Below are 27,663 nucleotides of genomic sequence, written 5' to 3'. Positions count from 1 at the left end.
AGGCAATGTAGTACAGATGAAAATGTATAAAGATGACTATTAAGTACAGTAAAGCTACAAACTAAATTTAAGGTAGAAATGTTGGCAGGGTCTGAAAAGCGTAGGATTTCCCCCCTCCACCCCTTAATTCTCTACTTGGTCTCTGATTTAGGCAGAAGACCTGGAGCTATTTATACATTATCTCCTAGCTGCCTAGAAGTGAAAGAAAAAAGGATGGAAAACTTTAACTCCGTCTTTTCTACTTAGCAGCTAACTAGAAAAGGGAACAATGCTGTTCCATGCAGGGGAAGGAACCAATTAATTTATCCTTCCTTTAGAGCAATGTTTAGAAGCACATAAAGCCTACCCTACCTCCCTTTTTCTGAGCTCACCCCTGTGCCATTTCTTGCTCAGGGCAACCTGGGAAGGTACAACATAGCACATTTCTGTCAGGGAAACTATTTTTATTTCTTAGCTAAAAAAATCCAATTGGAAATTTTTAAAAGTCTTGATTTCTGGTCAGCAGATTTAAAGTTAAGGAACCTTCCAGTTTCTACCTCTTGACTCTCACTGCAAATGAAATGAGTCCAGAAACGCAGATTTCAAGTGTTTCCCTACCAATAGACTAACAATGCAGCAAGCAGGTCTAGCTCTTCAGTCATTTCCCACCAGAATAGCCATTTGGACTGAAGCTATCAATGCTGGGCATTCGCCTAAAGCAATGTTTCCAGGGGAAGTTTTAACCAAAAGCAGCTCAGCTTTTTGACAGACTAGGAGAATACAAGCTGCAGGCAAGAAGTCTAAAACCAGAAGACAGTGCAAAACAGGGGAACTATGAGAAGACTGAATTACTAAGACAAGATAAATAGCCAGAAAGGATAAAGGAGAAATTCACTGATAAAACTACCACTAAGACAGGCTGCCTTGTAGGAGCTTCTGCTCCTGTTGTACTGAAACAAACCTCTGAAAGAAGTGCAGCATTTCATTAGTAAGGATGCTAAAGTTACTCTTAAATCTAGATGCAGTGATACACACCGCACCTTTGCAAAGGGTTTGCATGACAAGTGCTGCATAGAGTTATGTGATTTCTCTTTAAGACAAAACACCTTTTAGGAACAGAAAATAAAACTCAGATTAAACCATTCAAGAGGCACTGAAAACCTGGGTATCTCTGAGGACACTGGACCCTGCAAGCTGTCAGTAAATGTCAAGTGTCAGACCAGGAGGATCGTCCTGGCTGACCTACTGCATGTTCCACAGGCTGCTTTTACAACATGCTCCTATTTTGGACCCTCCTCTGTCTTGAGCTCTTCCACACAAGCAGTAGATAGGGGAGACCCAAGAAAAATATAACCAGTGCCCTTATGGGACAAATCAGTAATTTCAAGAGGAAACCTTAACTTTTCCATAATTGACTTTTTTTTTTTTAAATATGATTCAATTTTGAACACAGTAACATTAAAAAATATCCAGAGCTCTTTCAACCTTTATTTTTAAACTGCAGTGAAACAGCATCTTAGAGGAATGATTAAGTTGCCCTACTGACTACCCAACTGCATCCTATCATGTCAAGTAGAGCACAGATGAGACGCTAGAATGCAGAAACAATCAATGTAATTAAATTCTTCCCCCTCAAGATTACTTTTTAGAATATTAATACAATCTAGCACAAAAGCTAGAGTCAATGTGGAAGACAAAAAAAGGGGGTTTTGCTGCTATTTAGTATAAAAAATGCCAATACTGTTAATAAACATTCTAAGAATAGGTTTTTGAGAATACAGTTATTTTGCATATGAAATTTACAATTTTTTACTAAGATTCCAAATCTATTTTCATCTTATTTTGACTTTATATAGAAAAGAATACATACTTCTTAGTATTAAAGAAAAAAGGAAAACCAGGTTACTTTTTCATTTTTTTAATAAATTTGAAACTGATCAAACATTAAAAACTATTAAAAAGACAAGGTACCAAAAACTTAAACTGCTCTAGAAATCAATAGGAAAAGAAACACATCTAAATTTGATTCCCCATTTCCCTCAAGATTCTACTTATTTCTGCTATGAGAAATACGTTCAAGAACTTGACAGAAATTCCAGACACAGGAGTCACAGACGCCTTCTTCCATTGCAGGAGATGAGCCACATTAACTGCATCCCCCTACTGCAGCACACATCAATTCACTGCTTCCACTGCCAATTAAATACTCATTTAGCCGCTACTCTGAAGAGGGGGAAAGACTTGAGTCATTATGCCGAAGGCTTCACCAGGAGGAACAGGATCAGTTGTGCTGCGTCTTAAGGAGCTCTAGGCTTAAACACAGCAGAAAAACTTTACTGGGCAACACTATCACTATAGGTTTTAAAGCCTGAGTATTAAGTCCCAATTCCATAGCAGTAGTCTAAAACAGTCAGTAAAAAGTATTCAGCATCGTGTCTTTATAGTAATTTCTAGGCAGTATTTAAAGTAGTAGTAAAACAATGTGATTAAGTAGTAAAAATAAACAACCATTTTATCAAATGTTAATCTGTGTCAAATGTTAATCTATTCCATTAGCATCAATATCTCATAAACCGAGGTCACAAAGCAGTTTCAAAAGCATCTTCTACAAACTAAAAGACAAATTTACAAACAAAGACAAACTTTTACACCTGTCTTTTACAAACTAATGTAGATTCACCATTGAAAATTTTAAGGATAGAAAATAAGTTTTATTAGGGTACGTTGTCTGGACAAAGTCAACTTAAATACTGAAGTCTAGCAAAATCTTTCTATTAAGAAGAAATTGCATTGATATGCAGAAACTGTACCAATTCTGTAACACCCGAAACCCACGTGGACTAGATCTTCACAGCCTGTTCTATTCTGTGATTATCTTTTAGTGGAACTGCCCTTTCTGCTCCTTTTTAAATTATCATCCCATGTTGTCGTGGTTTAACCTCAGTCAGCAACTGAGCACCACACAGCCGCTCGCTCACTGCCCCACCCCCCCACCCTGGTGGGATGGGGGAGAGAACTGGAAGAGCACAAGTGAGAAAAACTCGTGGGTTGAGATAAAAACAGTTTAATACTTGAAATAAAATAATAATAGTAATAATAATAATAATAATAATAATAATAATAATAATAATAATACACAAAGCAAGTGATGCACAGTGCAATTGCTCACCACCCGCCAACCGATGCCCAGCCAGTCCCCGAGCAGCGGCCCCCCCGGCCAGCTTTCCCCCAGTTTATGTACTGAGCATGACGTCACATGGTATGGAATGTCCCTTTGGCCAGTTTGGCTGTGCCCCCTCCCAGCTTCTTGTGCACCTCCAGCCTTCTCAGTCGGTAGAGCATGGGAAACTAAAACGTCCTTGGCTAGTGTAAGCGTTACCTAGCAACAACTAAAACATCGGTGCGTTATCAACTTTGTTCTCATCCTAAATCCAAAACACAGCACTGTACCAGCTACTAGGAAGGAAATTAACTCTATCCCTGCCGAAACCAGGACACATGTGAATTTTAATCCTTGAACAGAAATCAATATGAGAACATAAGTCTTCTGTTTAAAATTTGTGCATTATTCTAAGGCCTTTATCATGAATTATTTCCGTGAAGGAGCATCTTGAAGAATTCATGCTAGATTTCCCTTTAGTCACAAAGGTCAGAAGTACTCAATAGCTTTCACAAGGCAACTTCAGCTTCTGGAATTAAACTTTTTACTAGATCAAATCACTAGCCAATTTCTGCATAGGGGGGACCAACAAACTTAAATCAATACTATACTATTGTAGTTGTTGGAGGGAAAAATGACTCAAAGCTGTGTTGACTATTAATTTGGCTACATTTAGTCCTTTAAAATTTTGAATTAATATATGCTGGGTTTCAGTATTTGTCTTTGATACTGAAGTTCTTCTAAGGTGCACTCCAACTATTCAACAGAAAATATATTAATAGAATCTATGAAATTTAACTCTCAATACAGCAGTGGCAAATAAAACAGGTTAAAATCATGGTGATGCAAGTTCACTAGGTAGTACAGAGCCCACATGGAAGTAGTACACTTGTAAAGGTTGGATATAGTGATAATTATTAAAATTAATAAATATGGCAATACAAAGTGAAAATAAGACAAGTAGACATAAATTCCTAAGATATCATCAGTATAGTAAAATCAGGTAACTAAATGATGAGAATAGTAATTTTCATCATCTTTTTATTTCCTACCCACATTAATTAATTTACATTCTTTCTCATCTTAACTCTAGACTGTAAGATGCTTAGTAGAAAAAAATGGATCTTAATGGCTTGCTAACGCTGACAATGTTTTGGACCCTAGGCATTTGTGATTTTCAGGCTGAAATAGGAAATTTAACAGAGATTGCTTAAAAGTGTATTAAGCTAATTTTCGAGTGATTAGTGCTTATCTGGATCCCATTCTTCCAAGATGTAGCATGCACTAATGCCATGTCATTCAATTAAAGTGACCCAGAAGGAGACAGTGTGATCTTCTTTAATTCCTGCTTCACCTAGCCTACTTAAATGCAAAGAGTTAAGCCAATCTACAAATGCTTGCAGGATCTGGGCCTTAACATTACAAACTAGGTAATAAAAAGGTAAACAGAAGGGGTGTCAACTGAAATGAGAAAGGCTCAGGTTGAGTAGAAGGAGAAAGGTTTTCCCCTGAGGCAGAAAGCAGAGGGACAGGCTGCCCAAAGCCTGTGCAGGCTCCATCCTTGGAGGTTTCAAGAGACAACTGCATAAAGCCCTCAGCAACCCAGTACCAAGCCTGAATTACTCCGATTCGGTGATCTTACACATAACCAACATATCCAACTGTTAGCTTCTAATATCTTAAAATGATTCATGTTAATAACATGACTGTGTTAGAAAAGAAGAAACCCCATCCATATTTCTAAGCTTGTTGCTAGAAACCCTCCCACAGTCCGTATGTTTAAAACCAAATGGTTACGACTCCTCAAACTCTGTTTTCAATCCTGTATACAGCAACAAAATTAGAAAAAGTTCACTCTACTGCAGCATGCAAAAAATAAACTCATTAACATATGATCTCAAAATCATTAAAAAACCATGAAGCCAAAACCAGAAAATCCACCACACAAATCCCTAATCCACAGCGCTAGGATTTAGAAAATGGGATTAGCCAGAAAGCAGCAGCCTGAGTGAGGTGGCCACCTTGTGTGCATGCCTTGAGGTGTCCAAATTGTCCGCCTTGGCTCTACATCACCCCCTTTATCATACAATGGGCCCTAGGTACATAGTTACAACACCTCTTGAAAGCACTGTGTTTCACCCGCACGCATTATGTAGCATGTGCACACACAGGCATATTGTGCCACACAAACCCCAAAGCACCTCTGAGATGTTCTCAGGGCCTCTGAAAATGGCTGGAGGCCAAACAAACCCTGCGTTGATCAGCACTACTGCACCATGAGTGCTCAATTAGAAAGTCACGCAGTTCTTTACTCCTCTCCCCTGGGGCTTCAGGCACCAAGTACACAGTCCTTCACTGATGAGCAGCTATTCAATATATTTTGTTTCTGTTTCTTTCCTGAATATGATTCAAATTCTGCATAGAAAACAGTTTTGTTCCAAGTTTGTCCTGGGGTACTCGTTATTATGGTATGCGAGTCTCCATTGTTTTCCAAACACAATAACTCCATTTCACAAACACCAAAAGCAAAGGCTGGGGGACACTAAGCCCAAAGCAAATCAAGCAGAGAAACCCCACAGAGGTTCCCGCTGACTTCAATTCCAAAATTAACAGTCATGTATAAAAATAGTTTTCAAGGCAGCATTCAACTGCCCGACTGTTACTCTCTACCTTTTTGCAACACTTTGCCTCATTCGCTATAAACCCAACTTCCATAGCAAGTCAATGGTACTTCCTAGGGACAAAATTAGATCATGAGTCACGTTTCAGCTAGGCTCCCCAGTCAGTTTAGTGCACATCCATGCTGTGCAATAAATAACACCAGGATCTGGGAAATGGGAAAGGAAGGAAGAAAAAAAGAAAAAAAAATTTTAAAAAATCTCATTTTGGGTTCCCTTTGCACTGGTATCAGGCCCTAGCAGAAAACAAGATGACAGAAAAGCAGCCTCAGGGTTCTCTGCTCTGGGGCTCGATCAAGCACAGACTAAGGTATCTTAGAGCTGCAATTGCAAAGAGATTTTTGATCAGTCCTGGACTAGACTCGTCTCACTGTGAAGGAATTTCAGCACTTATATTTACAAAGTTCTTGCCTGTGTTTAATGAGCACATCAAAATAAAATTCTCAAAGGTCTGTTATTTGATTTGGCCAGATTTTCACGAGAATGACATCTATGCAAACACTGATACACAGGCAACTGCCCTAAAACATGAAGTTTCTGTTGTAAACCTTCTAAGTATATAGTTGTTTTGGGGAGGAAACACAGAAAAACAGAATACTTATCACAGACAAAATTTTACTGCTTATAGTTGTTCACAAAAACAGCCTATCTATTTGCACTGGAGTTTCATGCACAGGAAAAATTTGAGACAGGCATTGAACATGGAGAAACTCCAACCCAATGTTCCAAATTTGACAATATTGTAGGTAAGTGAACCTTTAGTATGCCCTAATCGGATGTGTCAGGTAAATGTTTGTGGTGCTAGCGTTATATAATATTTAGATTCGTCCCTTGATTTTGTAGGGCTTATTCACAATTGTCAGTCTATTGAAAAATACTATTACTACATCTAACGAAAAATGCTTCTGAAGCCAGTAATTACGATCTCCATCATGCATAATGCTAGAAGAACATATAGTCCTCACTAATTAAGTTTATGGAGTTATCATGGAGAGGCTTAAAGAAGAGACAAAAACAGATTAAGTTTGAAAGTGAAAAGAGCCACATGGCACAGAGTATTTCAAGAAAAGGTCATTTTGAGAGGAAACCTGTAGATACTTAGGATACAAAAATAGCACTAAGCAAAACAAAATGTCAGACCTGTGACAGGTGACAAAATCAAGTTCATGAATGCAAGAACTGGAAAGATCTGCAGCTCTATAACAAAATTATAAAGAAGTCACAAATATGTAACACTTACTGAATTTAATAATATTTCATATGTTTCATATAAAGTTAAAGACCAAAAATAAAGTCAGCTCTAGCTAATTTAGAAAGATATGTGAAAAATTACAGAATAAGGGTTTTGTCTTATTGCTGCAGCACAAACAGTTATACACTAAACCTAAGTTTAGTTTGCCTGAAAGGAATGGTTACATTAAAAAACCTACAAAGCTAGATAAATTGATCTTGATAAACAACAATCAATTATTGCAAAATTTACAGTTATAAATGCTGAAATAATATGTTTTCATTCATCCTCTTTATACTCTTCAGAAGCAAAATATTTCATTTTGATGTAAATAGCTGAAAGACAGCCTGAACTGTGCTGCAAATGGTTTTATGCGGTAGAAAATGATAATAACATGGTTTTTGTCATATGGACTAGAACTAAGACTGTTTTTCTCTTGAGGTCTGTCTTCAATAGAAATTGATTATGAAAAAAGTTATTCTGTTCAGCCAGGTTTTTTTAAAACAATTTTATCTTTTACATCAATTTCAAGTAGCTCTTAGGAGAGCTCCCCTTCAAGAATAACATTTTGAAAGAAGTAAAAATGAACTCTGCCAATGCCAGAGCTGAAATGCCTTCCTCCCCCCCCCCCCCCCAAATTTATACTGAGAAACAAACCAACTATAATATATGCCAAATTCTGCACAGATTTGCATGCCACTTTAAATGAGATTTAGAGAGCTCTTAGAGAAGATTCTATTTCATGCCGAGATTCTCTCACTATTACTGAAAGCATTATGTGGTGGGGCATTCACAATCAACCGATATCCCAATCTTACTACAAAATTAATGCCGCACTTATCTAACCAACTGCTTTTTGCTACCTAAACTGCAAACAAGAACATGTTATCAAGTTGAAGACGGCATTGTTCTTTCATTAACAAGGACAGATATTAGATTAATCAGTAGGTTTGTAGTGTTCTTCTGCAGTAACAGGATACCCAACACAGCTGTCTCCTGCAAATTCAGTATTCGTAAGTATAGTTCTAGCATATAGCTGAAATTTTAAAAATTACCTTCTTTGATTTGGAATGTCTTTTTACTGCTTAACAAAACGGAGGTGGGGAAAATATTTTGAATATTTGAACTCTTACCTAATTTCTTTCTCTCCTCCACTATTAGAAAGTTTATCCAAATCACTCCAAATCACTGAAATGCTGACACTTTTGCTCAGAACATATTTCACAGTTAAACTAGGCACAGCCAGATGCAAAACCAACCAAAACACCAAACTAGGCACAGCCAGATGCAAAAAAAGACCTTACACCTTTCCAGCACCCCTTTCTAGGGCTTCACTGGAAGTCCTTGTAGGCAGACTCTTCAGCTCTTCAAAAAAACAAAGCACAAAGATATCCCAAACTTCTCTTAGCATCTTTGATTCCCTCTCCTCCACCCTAAGAGGAAAATAAAATCCACGTAAATCAGCAGATGGTATTAGATGGTATTATGTGCTCAGTTTGCAAAGGCTGTGGCACTGAAGTCCACCAAAATTTCCCGTGACTTCTGTTATTGCAGCTTACTTGGAGAATTTCCTCTGAAATGATTTCAGGTGTTTTGTACTGCATGCTTCCATGCATTCAAGGTGGGGTGCCACTCTCCTTAAGCTAGACAGGAGTAGTAGTAACAAAATTTTAAAAATCTCTTTTTAGATGAACTACACTGGGAGCATGAGGCCTGAAAAAGTAGACCTAACTTCTCTAGTGGTTTACGCCAAACAAGCAATGGCAGAAATTACTCAGAAAACATATTTAATACTTATTAAAAGTGAACTGACATCCAAGAACAACTTCATATTCATGCAACGCTGAAGTAGCAAAGTTGTCAGTGCAAAGCCCAAGAAACCTCAGCAGTAGAGGTGAAAGGGCCACCTCTCAAGTGCCCCAACAGATGCATTCAGACACAATCTTCACCTCAATCATTAACTGTTAGGTTTAAAATATCAAGCAAAAAGTAGGGAAGAAATAAATTAACCCGTGACTAAATTCCCTTAATTTCACCCTGTCTTCTAAATTTATCCTCTGATATCCAGGTGCCACATTGAAATGTAATGCATTAGACAGGATGAAAAGACTCGGTGCAGGACTTGGCCACAAGCTGTTGTACCAAATGCAACTAAAACCATGACGTTTCCAGGTATTTGTAAGTGGCCTAGATTCAGTTTTGAGTATCAGACAGAATTAACCTTTTGCTGAAGTTTACAATGTGGTTCCCTTGTTTTGTAAGGTAAACTTGAAATGATCTGTAGTGCACTGTTGAAATAAGGGTTGTAATTTCATCTTTATTATGTTTCTTAATTGCTGGCAGGATTTTGTAGCCGACAATGTTTAGAATTCAGGAGGTGTATTTTAGAGCTTCAGTATATTGTTTGAATGCAAGCTTACGCTTAAATGAGTATTTCCCTTATTTCTATTAAATTTTAATGGCAATGGAACAAGCGAGTACACACTAGCTACTACTGAAACGGGTTCTTTCCATTTTACTTACTTTACCTACAGATCTGGTCAGCTAAATGGATCTACATCATTAGATGTTTTTGCCTCAGCAGTCATTTACAGCAGGGGCCGAGTAGATTTTATGTTGTTATCCTCATTACAGGGCTAAGTTTAGATGCTGTCAGCATATGCTAAAGGATTGCACTGTAAAAGAGAATTGTTTTTTAATTTATTCATTTTTTTCCACATGCGTATATGAGTATATACATATTACAACAGTTTGGTGAAATTAACCTAACTCATGGTAAAACTTGCAAGAAACAGCTACGGTAAAGAAATTGCCATGACAGCCTTGTTGCTTATGGCCAACCCATCAGCTTTTCTGAAAAGCACAAGGATGCACATGCCTGGCTGCCACCCTAACCTCCCAGACCATGCAGACAGGAGGGAGAACTGAGCCTGGGAGCCCTCTGAAAGAGCATTTCTCCACAGAGATGAGTGAAAAAGTAGTATTTCTAGTCTTCAATCACAGCACTTCTACCATAATCCTCAAGGCCCTCCTAAACAGGAGGGAGAAGTTTGCTTCTCATTCCCATTCCTATTTCTCTTTTGCAGTATGTCCTTTTTTGACCTTCCTCTTCCCCCCATCCCTTTCACTTTTGGTGTAAGAAATGTGGAGATCTGATTTAAACATTTATTTTGTATTTGAATTTCATAAATTATGCACTTGCCCATTGGTGTCAGATGCTGGCTTAATTGAAATCTTTCTATCATCATAATTAGTAACTAATTGCTTTTTTCTTCCCTTTTTTAGTGTGGAATTGGATTTTAAACAGCAAGAAGATAAACTACAGCCAGTTTTGAGAAAACTTCATCCTATTGAGGAAACTCAGGTTGCACCTTTGCCTTATTCTCAGGAGAGCTACTCCTCCACTCCCAAGCAAAAATCCAAAACTGAATCAAAAAAGCATGGAAGATGGAAACTCTGGTTCCTTTAACCCAAGTCCATTACATGTGGAGTTCAAGGCCTTCTTTGAAAAATATTTGGAGTTCTATCAATCATCTATAACGGGATCTTCGTAGACTGATCAGTATTACCGGCCAATATAGTTCTGACCATTCTGGCAGCATTCAGTTCTCACTGTATGTACCAAAAAGGCCTTTGTACCTATAAACTAATGTCCAGAAGCAAGGCGTTAGATAATACCTTGCCAACTTTTATTTGCAGTTCACCAATGTGGGATGTAAAACCTGAATTGAAATTTGTACAAAGATGGAACGTAAAACTATTTCCCCCCCTTAGATCTGAAAGCGTCACGTTCTAACCTGTTAAATTGTAGGCTGTCATCCTGTACGCAGCTAAATATCACTATTGTTTTAAAGCCTTTTGGGGGCTTGGTTTATTGTCTTTAAACAGCAACGAGGGAAAAAAAAAAGCAAGCAAGCCTTATGTTTGCCATGGTCTTCAGTTTTACAAATCCATGTTGATCGGGGAGTGCAGTTTTCAGCACATATATCCTGGACAAAGCACAATTTTTCATGTGGTCCAAGAGCAAGAATAATCTCTAAGATGTGACTATATGTATATTTGCCTTCATGTGACGTAGGCTTCAACCAAGCTATCACATTTCGACAGTGCACCATCATTTCTAATTTAGCTATGTCCTTATCACCAGACGAACAAGTTTGCTGCTCATCTCCAACGGGTGAGCAGCTAGAAACCTCCCAAAGTCAGAACAAGCCTTTAACCACACCAAGCTGACAGGGTCAAGGCTACGGGACAATCATCTGTCCTAGATCTCACTTTCAGTCTTTTGGTACTCACAAGGTCTAAATGACACATTCTGGCACAGAAAAAACAACCACCCCACAAACAGAACAAAAGCTCTACGGATTGTTGGCATTTGCCATAATGTAATATCTTTTTGTAACTCAGTCTTTGGAAAACCTCTACACTATTGCAGAAGGCACCAGAAAATTTATAGTATGCATTACGCTTTGAAACCTATTTGGAAGGAGCACCAATTTTCAATGCTATTTATTTACTAAGCTTCTCAGATGGGTTTCCCGATATATTATAATTTATATCGAAATCTATCAATTGTACTTGCTAACCAACACACTTAGGGAAGAGATGTGAATCAGTTTTTTCCTAGTTTTTTGTGTTTTGTTTTTTTCTTAAATGACACTTAAAATTTTGCTCTGAATTATAAACTGCAACTTTTTCCTTTAAGTATTTGTTACTGTCATTAAACTTGCATCTAGAGTGACCGTTTGTGGAAAAATTTCTCCCTGGCTAGAAGTGGCCAGGGAGTGGGAATCTTCTGGTTGTGTTTTTTTGTTGTTTTTTTTTTTTTTTAAGGATTTAGGATAATTTGAGTCATACAGTATCATGTGACAAACTGGTTTACTAAGAATTGGATTTGAAATTGCATTCCCTGCAGTATCATTAAGATACAAATTCTTCAGTCTTTAGGTGGAAGAGATGTACTCATTAGCAGAAGAGTTTGCACATACTAAAAAATTTGAAGTGTTTTCATTTACACTATTTTTCCTATTAGCTCAGCATCATAGAATCAATTGAGGTTGGAAAAGACCTCTAAGATCATCGAGTCCAACCATCGACCCAACACCACCATACCCACTAAACCAAGTCCCTAAGTGCATCAAATCCATTACTGCAAGAAAACTCGAGAAAAATAACTTTCCCCTCCTCCCCCCCCCCCCCCCCCAAAGGAAAGAGCAAGGAAAGGAAGTTAAAATGGGAACAGAAATGCAGAAGAATATGTCTGTGTCCACCTCAAAATTAATTTCAGCATGCTTTAATGAAAAAAAGTCACCTTTGCAGTAAACCTTCAAGAGGGCTACAAGTTCTTGTACATAAGCAAACAATATCCTGAAATACTTTTGTGAAAGCTGAAGGATTAGAAAAGGTGATCCTGTGTACCAGGAAGGAAGTGCAATTGTTTCATGTGGAAAAAACGTTTCATGTATTTTATACCGTTTTTAATTGAAAATATAAAACTGTTTACAAGACAGCCCACCCTACATGTTTTAGAAACCCAAGTATTTCCAGACAAGAAATTATTTTTTTTTCTAAACAGAACGAAATATCAAATATGGACAGAACAAGAAAATACAACAGCATTATTTTAAAATAGTGTTACAATTTATGAACTCATCTGTGCTAACGTGCCTAGTGTTTGGGGTTTTTTTTAAAACAAAATTAAATCAAGCATCTCTCAATGGCAGTCAATTAGAAATTGTCACCGAATCAGTAGCTTTTCCCATAAACCTATTCTAAATGTTCTTGTGTGCAAGGACTCTGACACAAACTGAACTGTTTTTATGTGCGGTTACTGACTCATACAGAGACCAGTATTCTGTAATCATTTAAAATGATAGAGGAAAATTCACTGGTGAAACATGTAAGAGCTAAAAGTGAAAGTTCTCACGGAGTGTTCTGTACATGTCCAGGCTATTTTCTTAAGAAGTTGCAAATTTTTAATTTTTTACATTTTTTTAAAACTGGAAAAGCTAACATACATATAGTCTTGCTTAAAATTACATATCGTGTTATATCGTACCATACAATGTAATTTGTAATAAAATGTTTTTGCAAGTGTGTAAAATGTATCATATTGTATTACGTTTAGAATCACTCAGGCTCAGGTTAGACACTGAGAGAAAAACCTAATTCTTTAGAGCTTTTAGTTAAATGTGACTGACAAAGCTATTTTCACCCTAATGTAGAAGTTCTTATAAAATGCAGGTATGCGGTTATAACAAAGAAAATGCATCTTCACTTTCAATGTGGCACATAACGTTAGCTTTGCTGAATTCACTGACAATACCATGCACTTTCATACACTAATTTGCTATATGCACTTCTCCCATATGCTTAAAAATACTTTTTAGTCAATAAATACTGCAGTGATTTTATATTACTTGCTATTTTCTGAGTCCGTATAATTTCCATTAAGCAACATTACATTCTTTGTTTTAGAACTATTAGGAAACACTATTCATGTGAGTATCACTTGTTTTCTTAAAGGAAAAAAAGTCACTGTAAAAATAGTTTAAAGACCAGGATAAACTGAAAAAAATCATAATTAAAACTGAAAAATCCTATCATCGGTACAAAGTGTTTGCTTTTTCTTGCTTAAGATGCAAAACCACCGTCTATGCCTTTAATTTCACTCTATGTTTTAAAGGTTAATCATTTTTTCAAAATCCAATAGGTTAATTTTTCATGAACACTTTCAAATCAAGTACACTGTTAGATTATACCACTTCTTTGGCATCTGTATAATAGCACACATTATATATTACTACTGGAATTTGTTAACTGGATTGCCACTAAAAATGTAACTGCTATACCGACACAATTCTGTTTAGTAGAATGAAACGGACTGCATGAAACTATTTTTAGTATTATTTCAGCATCCATAAAATACAACTGTGGAGTGCTAATAATAATTGGAGTGCTAGAAATTTGCTGTCAATGTGAATGCAGTTTGTTCCGATAAACATTGGTAGGTCATACTCCATACCCATTCGCTGCATCGGTGATATTATATTTTACAACATAAAAAAAGCTCAGTATTAGTGATGGAACAAAATCATGACCATCATTCGAATACCACTTCAGTTTTTGTGAAATTACTTTGCAATACATAATTTCAAATGTTTTTGAAAGATAAGAAAACATGCAATTCAATAAAACAAAGTATAAGTTTTTACATCGTAGAAGTCCGGTGAAGAAAATGAAGCTTTCTCCCCAACATTTTGGAACCCATTAATCCTCAACTTGACAGATTTTAAGGCACAGAAAGACAATTTACGTCTAGCTTCAACTCCTAAATAACTTTAGCCCCAGAACTCTCTCCCATGACCCTCAGTAACTCATATTTTACTTAGACTCAGACTCATATTTTACCGCCTTCCAGAAAGACATCCTGCCTTGAAGATGCCAAGAGATGGAGAATCCACCACTGTCTTTGATTGAGTGTTCACTTCCCACATCAGTGCCATATCAGCTGCTCTAGTTTACACTTCTCATGCTCCAGTACTGTCGCCAGCTCCTCCTCTTTCCTTTGACAGATGCCATCTTCACCCTACAGAGATTCTCCTTCACTATTACCGAGGGGCACCTCTCAATCTTTTTATTAACCTCAGATGGCTTTCACATCTCACACCACAAATCACTTATTTTCTCTACTTTCTGATGATTTCTGCAGCATTTCTGTTTTGGTTTCACCACATCCTTGTTTTAAAGTGTAGAGGGGGAAAAAAAGCGATGTGGAAAACACTCCACGCATCAGTAAATTCATAAAGTCCTCTCCTGTCCACTACTTCCTAGTTACACATCCCAGGAGAATCTAAAATAGCATTTTTTCCCTGATCACAGCAGGTGTTCACACTGTTCACCATATACCACTACACGTTCAGAGCCGCTGCTCTTAAGGACAGAGTCTCTCGGGAGTACAGCCACTTCCTACACTCTTTGCTCTTACATCTATGAGCTAGATTTTTTTCTGTATCAAAATGGAATTTGATTTGTTCCACCATATAAAGGAACCAAGATTGTCTAGACAATGATCATACAGTTGCACAAATCTGCCAAGTGAAGTATCTTCCAAAAATTGTACACATAGGGATCCAAAAACCCCATCTGGATGTCCTTTCTGAAATTAAAGAGTTCAGCAACTAGCTTGTTTTTCTTGGCTTTGCAAATGAAAAACATACCAAGCTGCTGATCACAAGGAAGTAGGGAGTAGTCATGATTCATTTTGGACCCACCATCATATCGTGGCCGGTCAATTCTGATTTACGGAAGGAGGCCAACATGCTGACTCACGTGGAACGCAACATTCTTCAAAAGTTACTAGGCAAGGAAAGAGATGGTTTAAAAATATCCTTCAAAAAAAAGACTCAAGGAAGCATGCTCAATTTACTTTTTTTCCAGGCAACATGTTCTTCAGTAGGAAAGATTTTGTGTCTTGTTATATGTGACTTCTTACTGCACGCTAAGCGGGACTAGCTCTAGGCACATGCAAAAGTAGCCCAAAGCAGCCAACTTCTGTGAGCAGCAACGAACCCTGACCTTGCATCAGACAACTCAGCACCCAAAGGCTGCATCTAGTTCTTACCTTCACTACAATAACACACACAGAACCCTCTACTCAGTTAGCAAAGGGATCACGTAAAAATTGCCAGTGAGACTTCCAGAGGAAAAAGTAGCTAAAAATAATTAGTATTAAAATGGTGACAAGTTTTTTTTCTTGCATGTTAAAAACTCATTTGATATGGCAGGCTGGAAGCTAATGCTAATTTCCAAGTATATAAATTCATTGCTTTCACTGAAACGACCTGTATAAGTGGCCAGACTGCGCTTAATCTTAGTTAATAAAGACAGCGGTGAAACTGAGGGTTTGGGTTTTTTTACAAGTTCTGAAGGCTAAAAGAGAGTGTGCAGTACCACAAATGTTAACTTACATTCTTCTTGCTACCAACTTCTAACAAAATTATGGTCAAATCAGATTTTAATCTATCACTTATACTCTGTTTTATTTGTCATCTAGTTTTTCTTCTTACAACTGGTCTATCTTATTTCAAGATAATTCTGTTTTGAAGGTATATGATAAAAATAGCTTATGATTTTTATCTAGAAACTCACACATTTAAGGAAGCAAAAATGGAAAAAAAAAAAAAAAGAAAAGATGTGCAAAGTCAAAAGAGACTATTGGACAATCTTTCCGGTCTGTTCAACACTGTAGAAAAGGCACCTCCTGTAATTAAACATGATTAACTGGCAATTTAAGGTTTAATAGACAGAAACTTTGCCAGAGATGCGAGATACAGCCTTGAAGAATACTGAAGACCAAAAACCTTTAAAAGGTTGTACCCAATACCTCCCATATTCAGACTGAGATATGGTAGGTGTCAGGTAAAAGTTATCAAAATCCTTTTTTTATTTCCTGGATTAAGGTGGAATGTTTGTAACACAGTGAAGTAAATACATTTAAACAGATTACTGTGCAGGTACCGCCATCGCTGCAGGCTGGTCCCTTGCTTTACACTGAAGGTCAGGGTTTTGGTCAGGTAGGTACTACAACTGATCCATCTTTCGTCAACATTTTTCCAAAGGAAATTGACCCGGTAACAGTCATTCAGTATCAGACATACAGTACCCTATCCATAGGCTATGATGTAGAGAAAATAATTTGAATTATTCATGATATCTTTAATAGCCTCTAATTGCATATCCCCCTGAAACAGTAAATTTAGTGTCTTATGTTCCCATTACATTAGCACATCTAGCAACCTCATCTTCTGTTGAAGATTTCTGTTGACTGATGTAAAATCACATTATATTTAAGCATTCCACTTCTGCCACCTCTGTTCCAAGATAACAGCATTTTCACTTTACCGTTTAAATTCTTTACAATCCTCTGCTGATCACATAAAACTCTGGCCTCTCAGAACCACCTCTCACTGACTTATCACACAGTCAAAACCAACACAACTGTAAGTCACGCAAGCCTCAAACTGAGAAGGGTATACAAAGAATATTATTAAAATATCAATTGAAACAATTTTTACAAAGCAATTGTCTTTGATGTTTACCCCTGTAGATCCCAAAGTTCATGCATCCCAAATGCCACAGTAGTTCCACAGTGATTAGAACAGAGGTTTATAAAGAATGTGAAATTAAACAAACTTGACTGACACTGCAAGGGGGTTATGAATCTATGTTTCTAATCTAGGTATTGCTACCTAACAGAAAATAAGTCTTGTCTCAGACGAGAAGGACTGCGTCTTCCATTCGTTTGAGCTATTCAAAGCAGGATCCTCAGAGGAATGCTTCCAGAATGAAGCTAAAAGCTGATAAATCTTAATGTAGATATAGTTCACATCTACAGGAGTAAATGCCAATTTCTCAGTATTTTTGATCCAAGTTCTTTTTTAAATTTAAAGTGTATTATGCAACATTAGATTTGGGTGAAGATGACACAGCTAAGTATTTCTTCAAGCTAAAAAACATGCCAGCTTTAGTACACCAACATAGCTATCTTTATATAAGAAACAAATTGCTATGTCCTGTATTTTACTTCTTTTGAAAAAGTTATCATTACTTGAACTCTGCGTCTGTAAGGTCCTTTATTTTTAAAATTCCTTCCTTCTACTCATCCTGTATGGTTAATTGTCTAATATAAGTTCCAGGTAAAACTATACTAATATTGACAAAAGAGAAGTTAATACACGATTTCAACCCGATTCTGATCCGAGAGGGATCAGGTTATGCTTGCTAATTATCACTTAGATTTTACTCTTCCTGCTTTGCTGACGCCACAAAAATGAATTGTTACTGGTTGATCACAGGAGGATCCCTTCAGCTACAGACTGAATTTCAAGATCGGAGTAAGTACTCCTTGAAAATACCCAGTCCTATTAATTCTCAATTACGTAATTACAGAGTGTGCGGATAAAGTGATTTCAAGCTGTATTCATGATCACTGTGGATATTTTTAATACAACTGTACTTAGTTAAAATATATACAGAAGTTTTCCAATATAATTTGATAAATGCAAAAGAAATAAATAACATTTTAAAATATCATCTAAATCATGTTCATCAAAACAATAATTAATTCACATCCTAACTGTAACCGAAGAAGTTTCCTGTATGTATGTCTTACAAGACTACACCTTCTGCACAACCAGGGGAAGAAATAGTTTTGTACCCTTGTACAGAAAAATATTAAGATATCTATTCTGTATATTATTAACGATTTCTGTGGTAACACACAAAGTAACAACATATAAACCTTTTGTCTTCCTTTCACTGGTACTGCATCCCAGCGTTATAATATTCTGTAAGAATGATCTCTACTTAAAACCATTTCTTGCTCCAACAATGAATCTGGTGATCCATTATCACTTTCTTATGAGAAAAACTACTATTGCAAATCAAAGTGATTAAAGTGGAAGACGAAAAAAAGTTAGTGAATGACGCACTGAAGACAAAACTAAAATTGTAGTATGTTTGCAGACACAAGTACCACCATATGCCAAGTAAATAGGACAGCAGTAGATAAGTAAGATGTGCTGAGGACAGAGCGCCTTGTCGTAAAAAGTCAAATATCACTGTGTGCAATTACACAGAGGAATAAAAGCGGAAAAGAAAGGGGAGATCGAAAAAAGAAAGTGCTAATGGACTCAGATATATCTGACTAATAAATAAACCCTTTTTTAAGAAAGAAATCAGTGTATCGAACCAAACTGAACCAAATTAATGTAGAATGGAAGGACAGCTACTCAGACAGATGAGAAATCTGGCCCACTTTGACCACTTTCCTATATATCAGTTGTCAGATGCAGACACCTAAGGAAGAATATAAGGTAAAGGCAAACACACAGTGAGACTCCCAAAAACACACTAAGATCTATCCCCATTTTAAATATCAGTAGGCCTCACTATTTTTTTCATTATTTAGACCAAAATTAATGAAAAATTCAAATGTCAGGCTTTAAAATCACAGTGCTATGCCACCGAAGTGGAACATGACAACCTGCCGTTACTGCATCAGTCCTTCCTCTAGGTTTTCAAAACACAATAATTTGGGGCTCTATTCTTCAATCATTCAAATACTGCCATTACGTTGCTCATCTCAGTTGTAGTCAAAAAAGGCAAGTAAATGCTTGTAGAGTCAAATGATTGCTAATGTAGTAACAAACATGCAAGTCTCATTTCCACACTTTTCAGCTGGCTAATTACAAATAATACATCATTTTGGTTAACACAGACATCTAAAATCTGGCTAATCACCTGGCCACCGATTTTTTTTTTTAAGTTTTTTTTCTCCCCCTGTGCAAACCACAGAAAAATTACAAGCCAATGTTTTACAGATTACTGAACACAGTTACAGAAGGTTTTGATTGCTTTGGGTCACCTGGGATTTAAATCCTATTACAATCAGGTTCAAAGAGATGTGACAGAGGTATTTAAGTTTACATCAAGAGACACTTACAATGAGCTCCGAATCACGTCCCATGGAAATGACTGTTCTGTTTACTGTCCTCAATAGCTTTTCCATGATTATCTGGACATGTCGTTGTGTTGGTCCCTAAGGAAAAAGAATAAATTAGTGGTAACTAGATACAAGAGACACCAACACAACTGAACTATTTATGTTTGCCTTTAAATCTGCCTGTCTTGTGAAAGTTAAATAAAACATCACTCACTGCTGTTGATCAAAAGCAGAAAATCAGTCTCACATTTTACCAAACGCCATGCAACGTCTGTTTTATTAATACGTTTCTGATAAATTAACATGTTCTGTTACATTTATTTAAATGAAAAGCAAGTCCCTGGAAATACAGCAAAGCCTATGACATTTAGTTACCTAATAATTTTATTTTCCTAAATCATTTTTCCAACATCAAAAGCCCACATGCATAACCAAATCTGGGGGGCTATTCTGCAACAGCTGAATTAAAAGAAACAGAAAAGCAAAGCAAAACTTTGGTTAAGGAACTTTAATTTCAGTCAATTGTTTCAAATTAACATTTCTGTATTAGAAGTAGTTTGCCACTATTTTTGAAAGAGTTGAAAATGAAATATTTAGCGCAACTGGCTTCTAAGAACAAGTTCAGAAACCTCATGCAGAATGATGCCTACAGGAACTGAAGCCAAGAACACATGACAAGGAGAAAGAAACAGATGAACTTTGCTCTCATCTTTTTCTTTATAAACAGGCTTCTTCATTGTTTTCATTAGTCTGAAGGAGAAGACTTCAAAAGGGGTCTGTGAGATGGAAAGGGGAAACAATTCTACAGCCAACATTTGTAAGCATTTTCCCAGATAATTGTCTAAATAAAGCAGCATCTTTGTGTTGCTTCTTGACCATCAAACAAACATTCCGATAAACAATTTCCTTTCTTGCCCTTGGATCCGTATAATAACCCACATCTTATCATTGGATTATGCTTAATTACCAAAGGCAGACTTGCATATATGAAAAATGCATTTGCATATTTGAAGAACAAGCCATCATCAGTACATATGTACGCAGCTGCTGCTCCAGTGTAGACTTTTCCTGCTGCTGACAGATCTGTCTTTGGGATAAACCTTACATCTGTCTTTGGGATAATTCTGGTACCAAGAGCATCTGCAGGGAAGAATGCATCTACCTCAGTACCCTGCTCCTCTCCACCCTTCAGCTCTCCCTCCTTTCTCTCCTATGAGTTCTCTCCAAGACTCTCCTCCTCTTTGCATTCCTGGCACTTACGCTGCTCCTGCCCATTTTCAATTTTACTTTACATCGCTCCTCACTCGCAGTGTTTCCTTCCTTTCCCTGTCCCCTTCTCCATCCCCCTGCTCCATTGGCAAATGGGTATCTATTTTCTGCAGCCCCCTCGCAGCCAGCCACTAACCGACAGCGGTGCAGGGCAGCTCTCAGCTCTGCTCCTGTCACTCCTGCAGCCCCGCTCCAGCTGGGCTCAGCCCAGGAGATGGTGGATCTGCAGGTGAGTTGCTACCACGGAGACAAATGCAGCCAACAAGAGTGACAGGAAGCAGCCAAGCTGTCAAAAACAAATTCCTTTTTTAAAATAACCCACTCTCTGAAACAGTCACACAGAACTACTTTAAAATGAAACAAAATCAGAACGAGCCCAAAAAACATAGTCAAATAAGATGCTAGATATGATGTAAGTAGCTTGACCCCTAAGGTCCTTTCCAACTAAATTAGTGTATGATTCTGCGTAGGACTGAAGGTTCAGGCAGCAGCCTCATCAGCCCAAACTTTTTTAAGAGAGCATCAAATCACTGCAACTCTCCGGCAAAGCACCAATATTCGCATATTTGTGTGAAGTCAAGAGAAGACAAAAAAGAGACTATTATGCAAGTTACACATCTGCATACCAGCCCAGGGCACTGAACAGGTTCTCATGCGCAACAGTCTCATATGTTTACATTCTGAATGGGTAAGGCAACTACACTAGTTATAATATTAATGCAGAAGCCACCACTTTCCAGTTCAGGTTCTCTCTTACTGAGGTGGAGAATTCTACTAGCTAACTTTAAATGGCACTTCAAAAAGCTAAACAAGTTTGCTGTGTTGACAAAAGTATATGTTCACATATACATATGAGTGTGTGTATACACACCACACCCCCCCCCTTCAGGCTGGCCTAGCAGGCCAGTATCAATACAACTCAAATGTGCATTTCCCAAAATGCTCATGGGAAAAAACCAACAACAACAAAACAAAAAAACCCAAACACAAACATTTTCCACCTGGCAGAGGCTAGACACTATGTAAGAGAAAGGTTGAACTCCTAAGAATATCTATTTACTTACTAACTAATGTCTGGAAAAGCGTTATTGGATAACAGTGCTGTATTGGATGCGCCTCAGAAACAGCAAGAAACATCCTGAGATGTCACACAACACATCCTCATCACTGGATACTTAAAAAGAAGACTTAAAAGAGACTGGTTGGGGGTGGGGGGGGAAGAAAAGAAAATCTAAGCCATCAGGAGTTACCTACTTAATTCATTCTACTAAGATCCATTTCTTTTAAGTGCTAATCATCACAGAACCGTAGGATACTAACCACATCTTTCTTGTAAAGCACTTCCAGGATGTTACTCAGCAACTGGCAACAAGCCTCCAAATCTTCTTGTCTTTCCAAGTGATACTTCAGCTGATCTGTCATTGTTGGCAGCAAGATTTCCCTGCAGTCTGCACACAAAACATAAGGTTACATACACAGCTTTAAATAACTTCATAGCACTGCCTAAACAGCCAATCTGCTTTAGTGCTTACTTAAGATTAAAAAAATCAGGAAAGAGAAGGTAACGTCCTGCTTTTCAACCAAAACCATAAAAACCTGAAAAAGGTATAAGCAAGTGAAAATGAAGTCATTAGGTTAAGAATGCTTGGACAAGCACTACCCTCCTACCCGCGCTGCCACCAGCCCCAGTTCAGCAAAGTACTTGAGTGGTCTCACTGATGTTAACTGCCTCTGCTTAAAAACACTGATTAACTGGACCTATCCAGCACCATCACACAGCGTGACACAAAGCATTACGTACAAGCTTAGCTTTACGCTTGCTCGACTGGTTGAGTGTTGGCAAGGTGTATTAAACTTCCTTGACCTTACCTGTACTGGTTACCAATGCAGCATAGTCTAACCGTACAAACATGATTCACTGAGATGTATGATGCTATTCAGATTAACATTCAGCTGCGTGACATGGTCTTTTATAGCTCAAAAAATGCTGCTCAAATAGTTTATGCTGGTATTCAGATGTAGTTGCCTGTACAAGGCAAGTACAGGACTTGCAGAGAGAGAGGGGGAAGATGAGGGAAGTGGACATGGAGCTAAATAATGGAACTCAACATTTTGGCTCAGGTCAAGAATGTAAGGGAAATAAGGCGAAGATTGATACTCCTAAACCTACAGCAGGTAACACTGGGGCACTGAACTAATGAATCTAATTAACGTATAACTTGCAAATTGTCTTGCACAGAGGGAGTGCAGGGACCTAGCGTTCACTCCTAACCCTGGGCCATGCTCTTTTTCCTTTAGGAGAGATGGCACAGCCAGAGATACCTGCCTTCTGTATGGTGGCATCAGCTGCAACCAACCACAGCATGAGACTAGAAGTATGCACACTTTATCCGCAAAAGCAGGAAAGAGTGAAGTTAAAGCCCTTTAGCCTCCCCTGTTCCCAGCCCCCAAATAAATCCATGCCCAAAGAAGGGGAACTGGTTATTCTTGTTCATCAGAGCCTGACTCAGTCAAGAAGAAATAACGATGATTAAATTACACAGTGTATATACCATCAGCATAGTACTAAAACATATTTTGGGGGTGAGAGAAAGGAGAGCAGGAAGGGACAAGGAGGAATTAAGAACATTTTGGTATTTTTCCACCTCCTCTAAATAATATTGTAGAATAGGAACAGAAGAACACCATGAGACTTTTCCAGCTATTTTACCCTACTAGACACCAGCTCCCAAGTCCCTTTCCCTACCAATCTGCCCAACTATCTCATGCACATATGGAAGAAGGTGTGAGCTCTGCTTTGCCCAAAGGAAGGAGTACTGCCTCTCTATACTAAAAGGGCTGATTACCAAGCTGGCAGACAGCTTTTTCTCAGAGAAGTCATATGCATAAGCAGACAGAAAACAGCACAGCTATACGTGTATATGCACGTGAACCAAGTATCTTGAAAAACAATAGTTACCGTTGAGAAATTTTTATTTTCCTGACACATGGACATACACTATCACAATATGGGTCACTCCAAAAAGTTGCCCCTGTACTATAAAATCCACCTGGCCGACAATCTCTGAAAACATGACTGAAGAATTCACTTTGTCAAATGCTACACTGGCTGTTGGCCCATGAGATCTCTAATTATGCAGTACCTGGGAAAATATGGATGAAGCTCTTGACAGCCACATAAAAGATATATCACACTGACTTTTTTTTTTTTAGCGATATTACCCAAATTGCTTGGACTTGATGGAATATGGATGACTCAGAAAAGGAGGCTTCATGGCAGTCCTTAATGACTATATCATTGCTTAGAGATTATTTTCACACTGTCCTGGTTTCGGCAGGGATAGAGTTAATTTCCTTTCTAGTAGCTGGTACAGTGTTTTGGATTTAGGATGAGAACAAAGTTGATAACGCACCCATGTTTTAGTTGTTGCTAGGTATTGCTTACACTAGCCAAGGACTTTTTAGTTTTCCATGCTCTACCGACTGAGAAGGCTGGAGGTGCACAAGAAGCTGGGAGGGGGCACAGCCAAACTGGCCCAAGGGACATTCCATACCATGTGACATCATGCTCAGTACATAAACTGGGGAAAGCTGGCCGGGAGGGCCGCTGCTCGGGGACTGGCTGGGCATCGGTCGGCGGGTGGTGAGCAATTGTACTGTGCATCACTTGCTTTGTGTATTGTTATTATTATCATATTATTATTATTTTATTTCAATTATTAAACTGTTTTTATCTCAACCCACGAGTTTTTTCTCACTTGTGCTCTTCCAATTCTCTCCCCCATCCCACCGGGTGGGGGGCAGTGAGCGAGCGGCTGCGTGGTGCTTAGTTGCCGACTGAGATTAAACCACGACAGTCCTTTTTGGAACTATTATAACTATAATTAGTACTTAACATCACATAATTCAGATCATTGGCTATTCTCACCCAAAATCAAATCCCCTTGAGGTACACATCGGACTTCCCCATCCTTCCGCATTATCCACCAAGTGCACCCACGTCCTCGAGCAAAAGGAATCCCACGGATGGGTTTGCCTCTGCCCGAGGCAGGAATAACCCAGACTGTCTTCCCCAGCATATTTTTTATGTGCACTACAGGGACTTTATTCCCATCTACAGTATGTAAAAGTTCTGACTGGGCAGGGCCAGCTCGATTGGCAGATCTCCTCATGTTGACTAACCAGGTGGCCTTTGCTAAATGCGTATCCCAATGTTTGAACGTCCTGCCACCCATTGCTCTCAGTGTAGTCTTTAACAGTCCATTGTATCGTTCAATTTTCCCAGAGGCTGGTGCATGATAGGGGATGTGATACACCCACTCAATGCCGTGCTCTTTGGCCCAGGTGTCTATGAGGTTGTTTCAGAAATGAGTCCTGTTGTCTGACTCAATTCTTTCTGGGGTGCCATGAGGAGCTGTGCTTCAGTGCCAATCACTTCTGAAGCAGCTCGAACCCCTTCATATGCTGCTAATATCTCTTTTTCAGTTGGAGTATAGCGGGCCTCGGATCCTCTGTATCCCCGGCTCCAAAACCCTAGGGGTCGACCTCGAGTCTCCCCAGGTGCTTTCTGCCAGAGGCTCCAGATAGGGATGTCCCTGGAACATTTGCTCATGAGCACTCAATTAAGTCTTTATTTAAGAGGATTTTAAATAGTTCTGGACCAGTAAGCATCACCATCCCGACATCAAGAGCGCGAGTAACATACAGACCACAGCAGGAGGCACAAGACTAAAAAATGGAAACTGGAGATTAATCTCAATTAAGAGGGGATGACCCCGTATTGCAATGTGAAAACACTTATTTAGGGTTATAGCTAACACGCTCCTAAGAAGCCAAGAGTTGACCAAGAGATTAATAGCTCAAAGTAACGCTTCCAACACTAGGTAGCCTCCTCTTGGTAGCAGTAGAATGCTACTCAACAGCAGAAGCTCCTTCTGCAACCAAACATTCCCTTTATTGATACACATTTGGTCTCCGTCCTTTTGCAGTGGACGTAACTGGCACCCAGAAGCAGTCAGAATAGGCAGGAGTTACAGAATGAACAAACTGGTGCTGAGAAGCTACAGGAAATACCACTAGTTCAAAGGATGACGAAGATCTGCATCACCAAGAGATGGTGACCCTGGCTTTGACTGACCAGAATTAAGTACCTTTACTAGCTTCATCGTTTGCTGCAGAGACGTCCAGAGACAGAACGTGCACTTCCTCCCTCAACTATTGCTGATGATTCCCATCAGTATTTAGGAGATGCCGCACCCCACGTGCCAAGGTGTCACTGCTGTAGAAGGTACTATTGTAACAGAGTACCCAATTGCATTGCATGGGCCCCACACAGGTGCCAACTTCAAAATCCCTCCATAGTGAAAACTGAGGCTCGGCTGACAGTCTGCTGATTACAAGCATGGGGATGGACAAGGCAGTATCACACCAGTGCTAAAATATGCACTGCAGGTACCAGAAAAAAATTGACAGCTAGGAGGCAAAGGGATGACAAGGGTGAAGAAATCAATACATGCTTAAGGTATTGTGCTTTGGCTTGCAGTGGAAAAATTGATACAGGCATTAAAAACTCAGTGCCAAGGTGAAAATTACTCTCACTTAACGAGTCTCAGTGATAAGGTATGGGCTCAAGAGGACTTGCTTTTGCTACTAAAAAGAAAAGGAAACAGGATGGATGAGACAAAGATGGTCTTCATAGGGAAACAGTCTCTGTGCAAAGTCTGCCAGAACCCTTCAGCCAGTGCCGTAAGGTCCAACTGCAATGACTTCAATTATTCTCTGCAGCTGCTTTGGGACTCCCAGGTCATCAGTGACCACAGCCTTCAGTCTCCTACAGAGCAGGAAAGAGTTAGAGGAAGAGCACCTCCACGAACTCGTCCCTACAGCAAGATACACAGCACAAAGGCTAGAATCCTGCTCTCACAAACTGCACAATGGGGAAAAATAAAAGTCACTGACATAAAAAATAATCAAGAAAAACCATGCTATAATGCAGGATAGAGAGCACTCCATCTCAACAAGATGCTACAGAGGAACTGAAATAGCAGCATCCTCATTCTGCCTTGTAAGCTCACACATGGAGGATAAGAAATAACAGTGTATAAGCACACCCAACTTCTAGTAGTTCAAGAGTAATATTCTTCAGTCTGAAGTGACTCACATAAGTACATGTTCACTAGGAATGCACAAATGGGCTCTCATTCAAAGAAAGTACTTTGAAGAGTTAGTTTCTTCAATGCAGAGTTTTTCTTTTAATTGCTTCTTGGTCATTTAACCTCCAGCTTTATAGCTCAAAAAGGAGAAAAATCACGGTGTGTTTGTTGAAATTTTTGCCTCAAGAAACAGACATTAGACCCTGCAATGTATTTACATGGGGAGATACAACTAGCCATGACTTCATCACATCCCCTCATTTCTATTAGGTAGCAGAGAACTGGATTACAAGAAATCCAAATCAAGTAACAGAGAAACATCTTCATCATAAGTTCCCATTATTTGTTTACAACTATATTATCCTAAATCTATACAGATATTAAAAGTGAAAGGAGGTGGTGATCTCCGTGAAAAAAATGGCTAAGCAGAATTGACCTCATTGAAAGAGCTTATTTACCAGGATGCTCATTAAATGATCTAAAGCTATTTATACAAAAATGAAGTCTCCAAACTGCCCTAATATGGTAGACAATGATATATGTGCATTTAAAGTAATAGTTTGCTGTCACATATTTCAAATGCATAACCTTAGCTAAAAAAAAAAAAAAACACCAAAACAACACCAAACAACACAACACAGCACCCCCCTGAATAGAAAAAAGAAATGATGATTGAAGATCCAGCCATT

General features: G+C 38.4%; 2 protein-coding genes across 4 annotated transcripts in view; one reads left to right on the top strand and one right to left on the bottom strand.

Moving 5' to 3' along the window:
• INSYN2A (inhibitory synaptic factor 2A) overlaps positions 1–13,466 on the top strand; it is a 53,049-nt gene extending 39,583 nt beyond the window's left edge. For both annotated transcript variants that reach the window (XM_076339224.1, XM_076339223.1), the window contains one exon: positions 10,334–13,466. In XM_076339224.1, the coding sequence (XP_076195339.1) occupies positions 10,334–10,517 (184 nt within the window). In that variant the 3' untranslated portion in view covers positions 10,518–13,466. The remainder of the gene's footprint in view (positions 1–10,333) is intronic.
• Positions 1–27,663, bottom strand: part of DOCK1 (dedicator of cytokinesis 1) — a 325,958-nt gene that overhangs the window by 204,382 nt on the left and 93,913 nt on the right. For both annotated transcript variants that reach the window (XM_076339221.1, XM_076339222.1), the window contains exons 26-27: positions 22,143–22,270; positions 19,554–19,649 (exon numbers count right to left, since the gene is read on the bottom strand). In XM_076339221.1, coding sequence (XP_076195336.1) covers positions 19,554–19,649; positions 22,143–22,270 — 224 coding nt within the window. The remainder of the gene's footprint in view (positions 1–19,553; positions 19,650–22,142; positions 22,271–27,663) is intronic.

The sequence above is a fragment of the Aptenodytes patagonicus genome, chromosome 5, assembly GCF_965638725.1.
Source record: "Aptenodytes patagonicus chromosome 5, bAptPat1.pri.cur, whole genome shotgun sequence".
NCBI lineage: Eukaryota > Metazoa > Chordata > Aves > Sphenisciformes > Spheniscidae > Aptenodytes > Aptenodytes patagonicus.
Note: the sequence above shows the minus strand (reverse complement) of the source record. Positions and strands in the feature narration are given on the sequence as shown.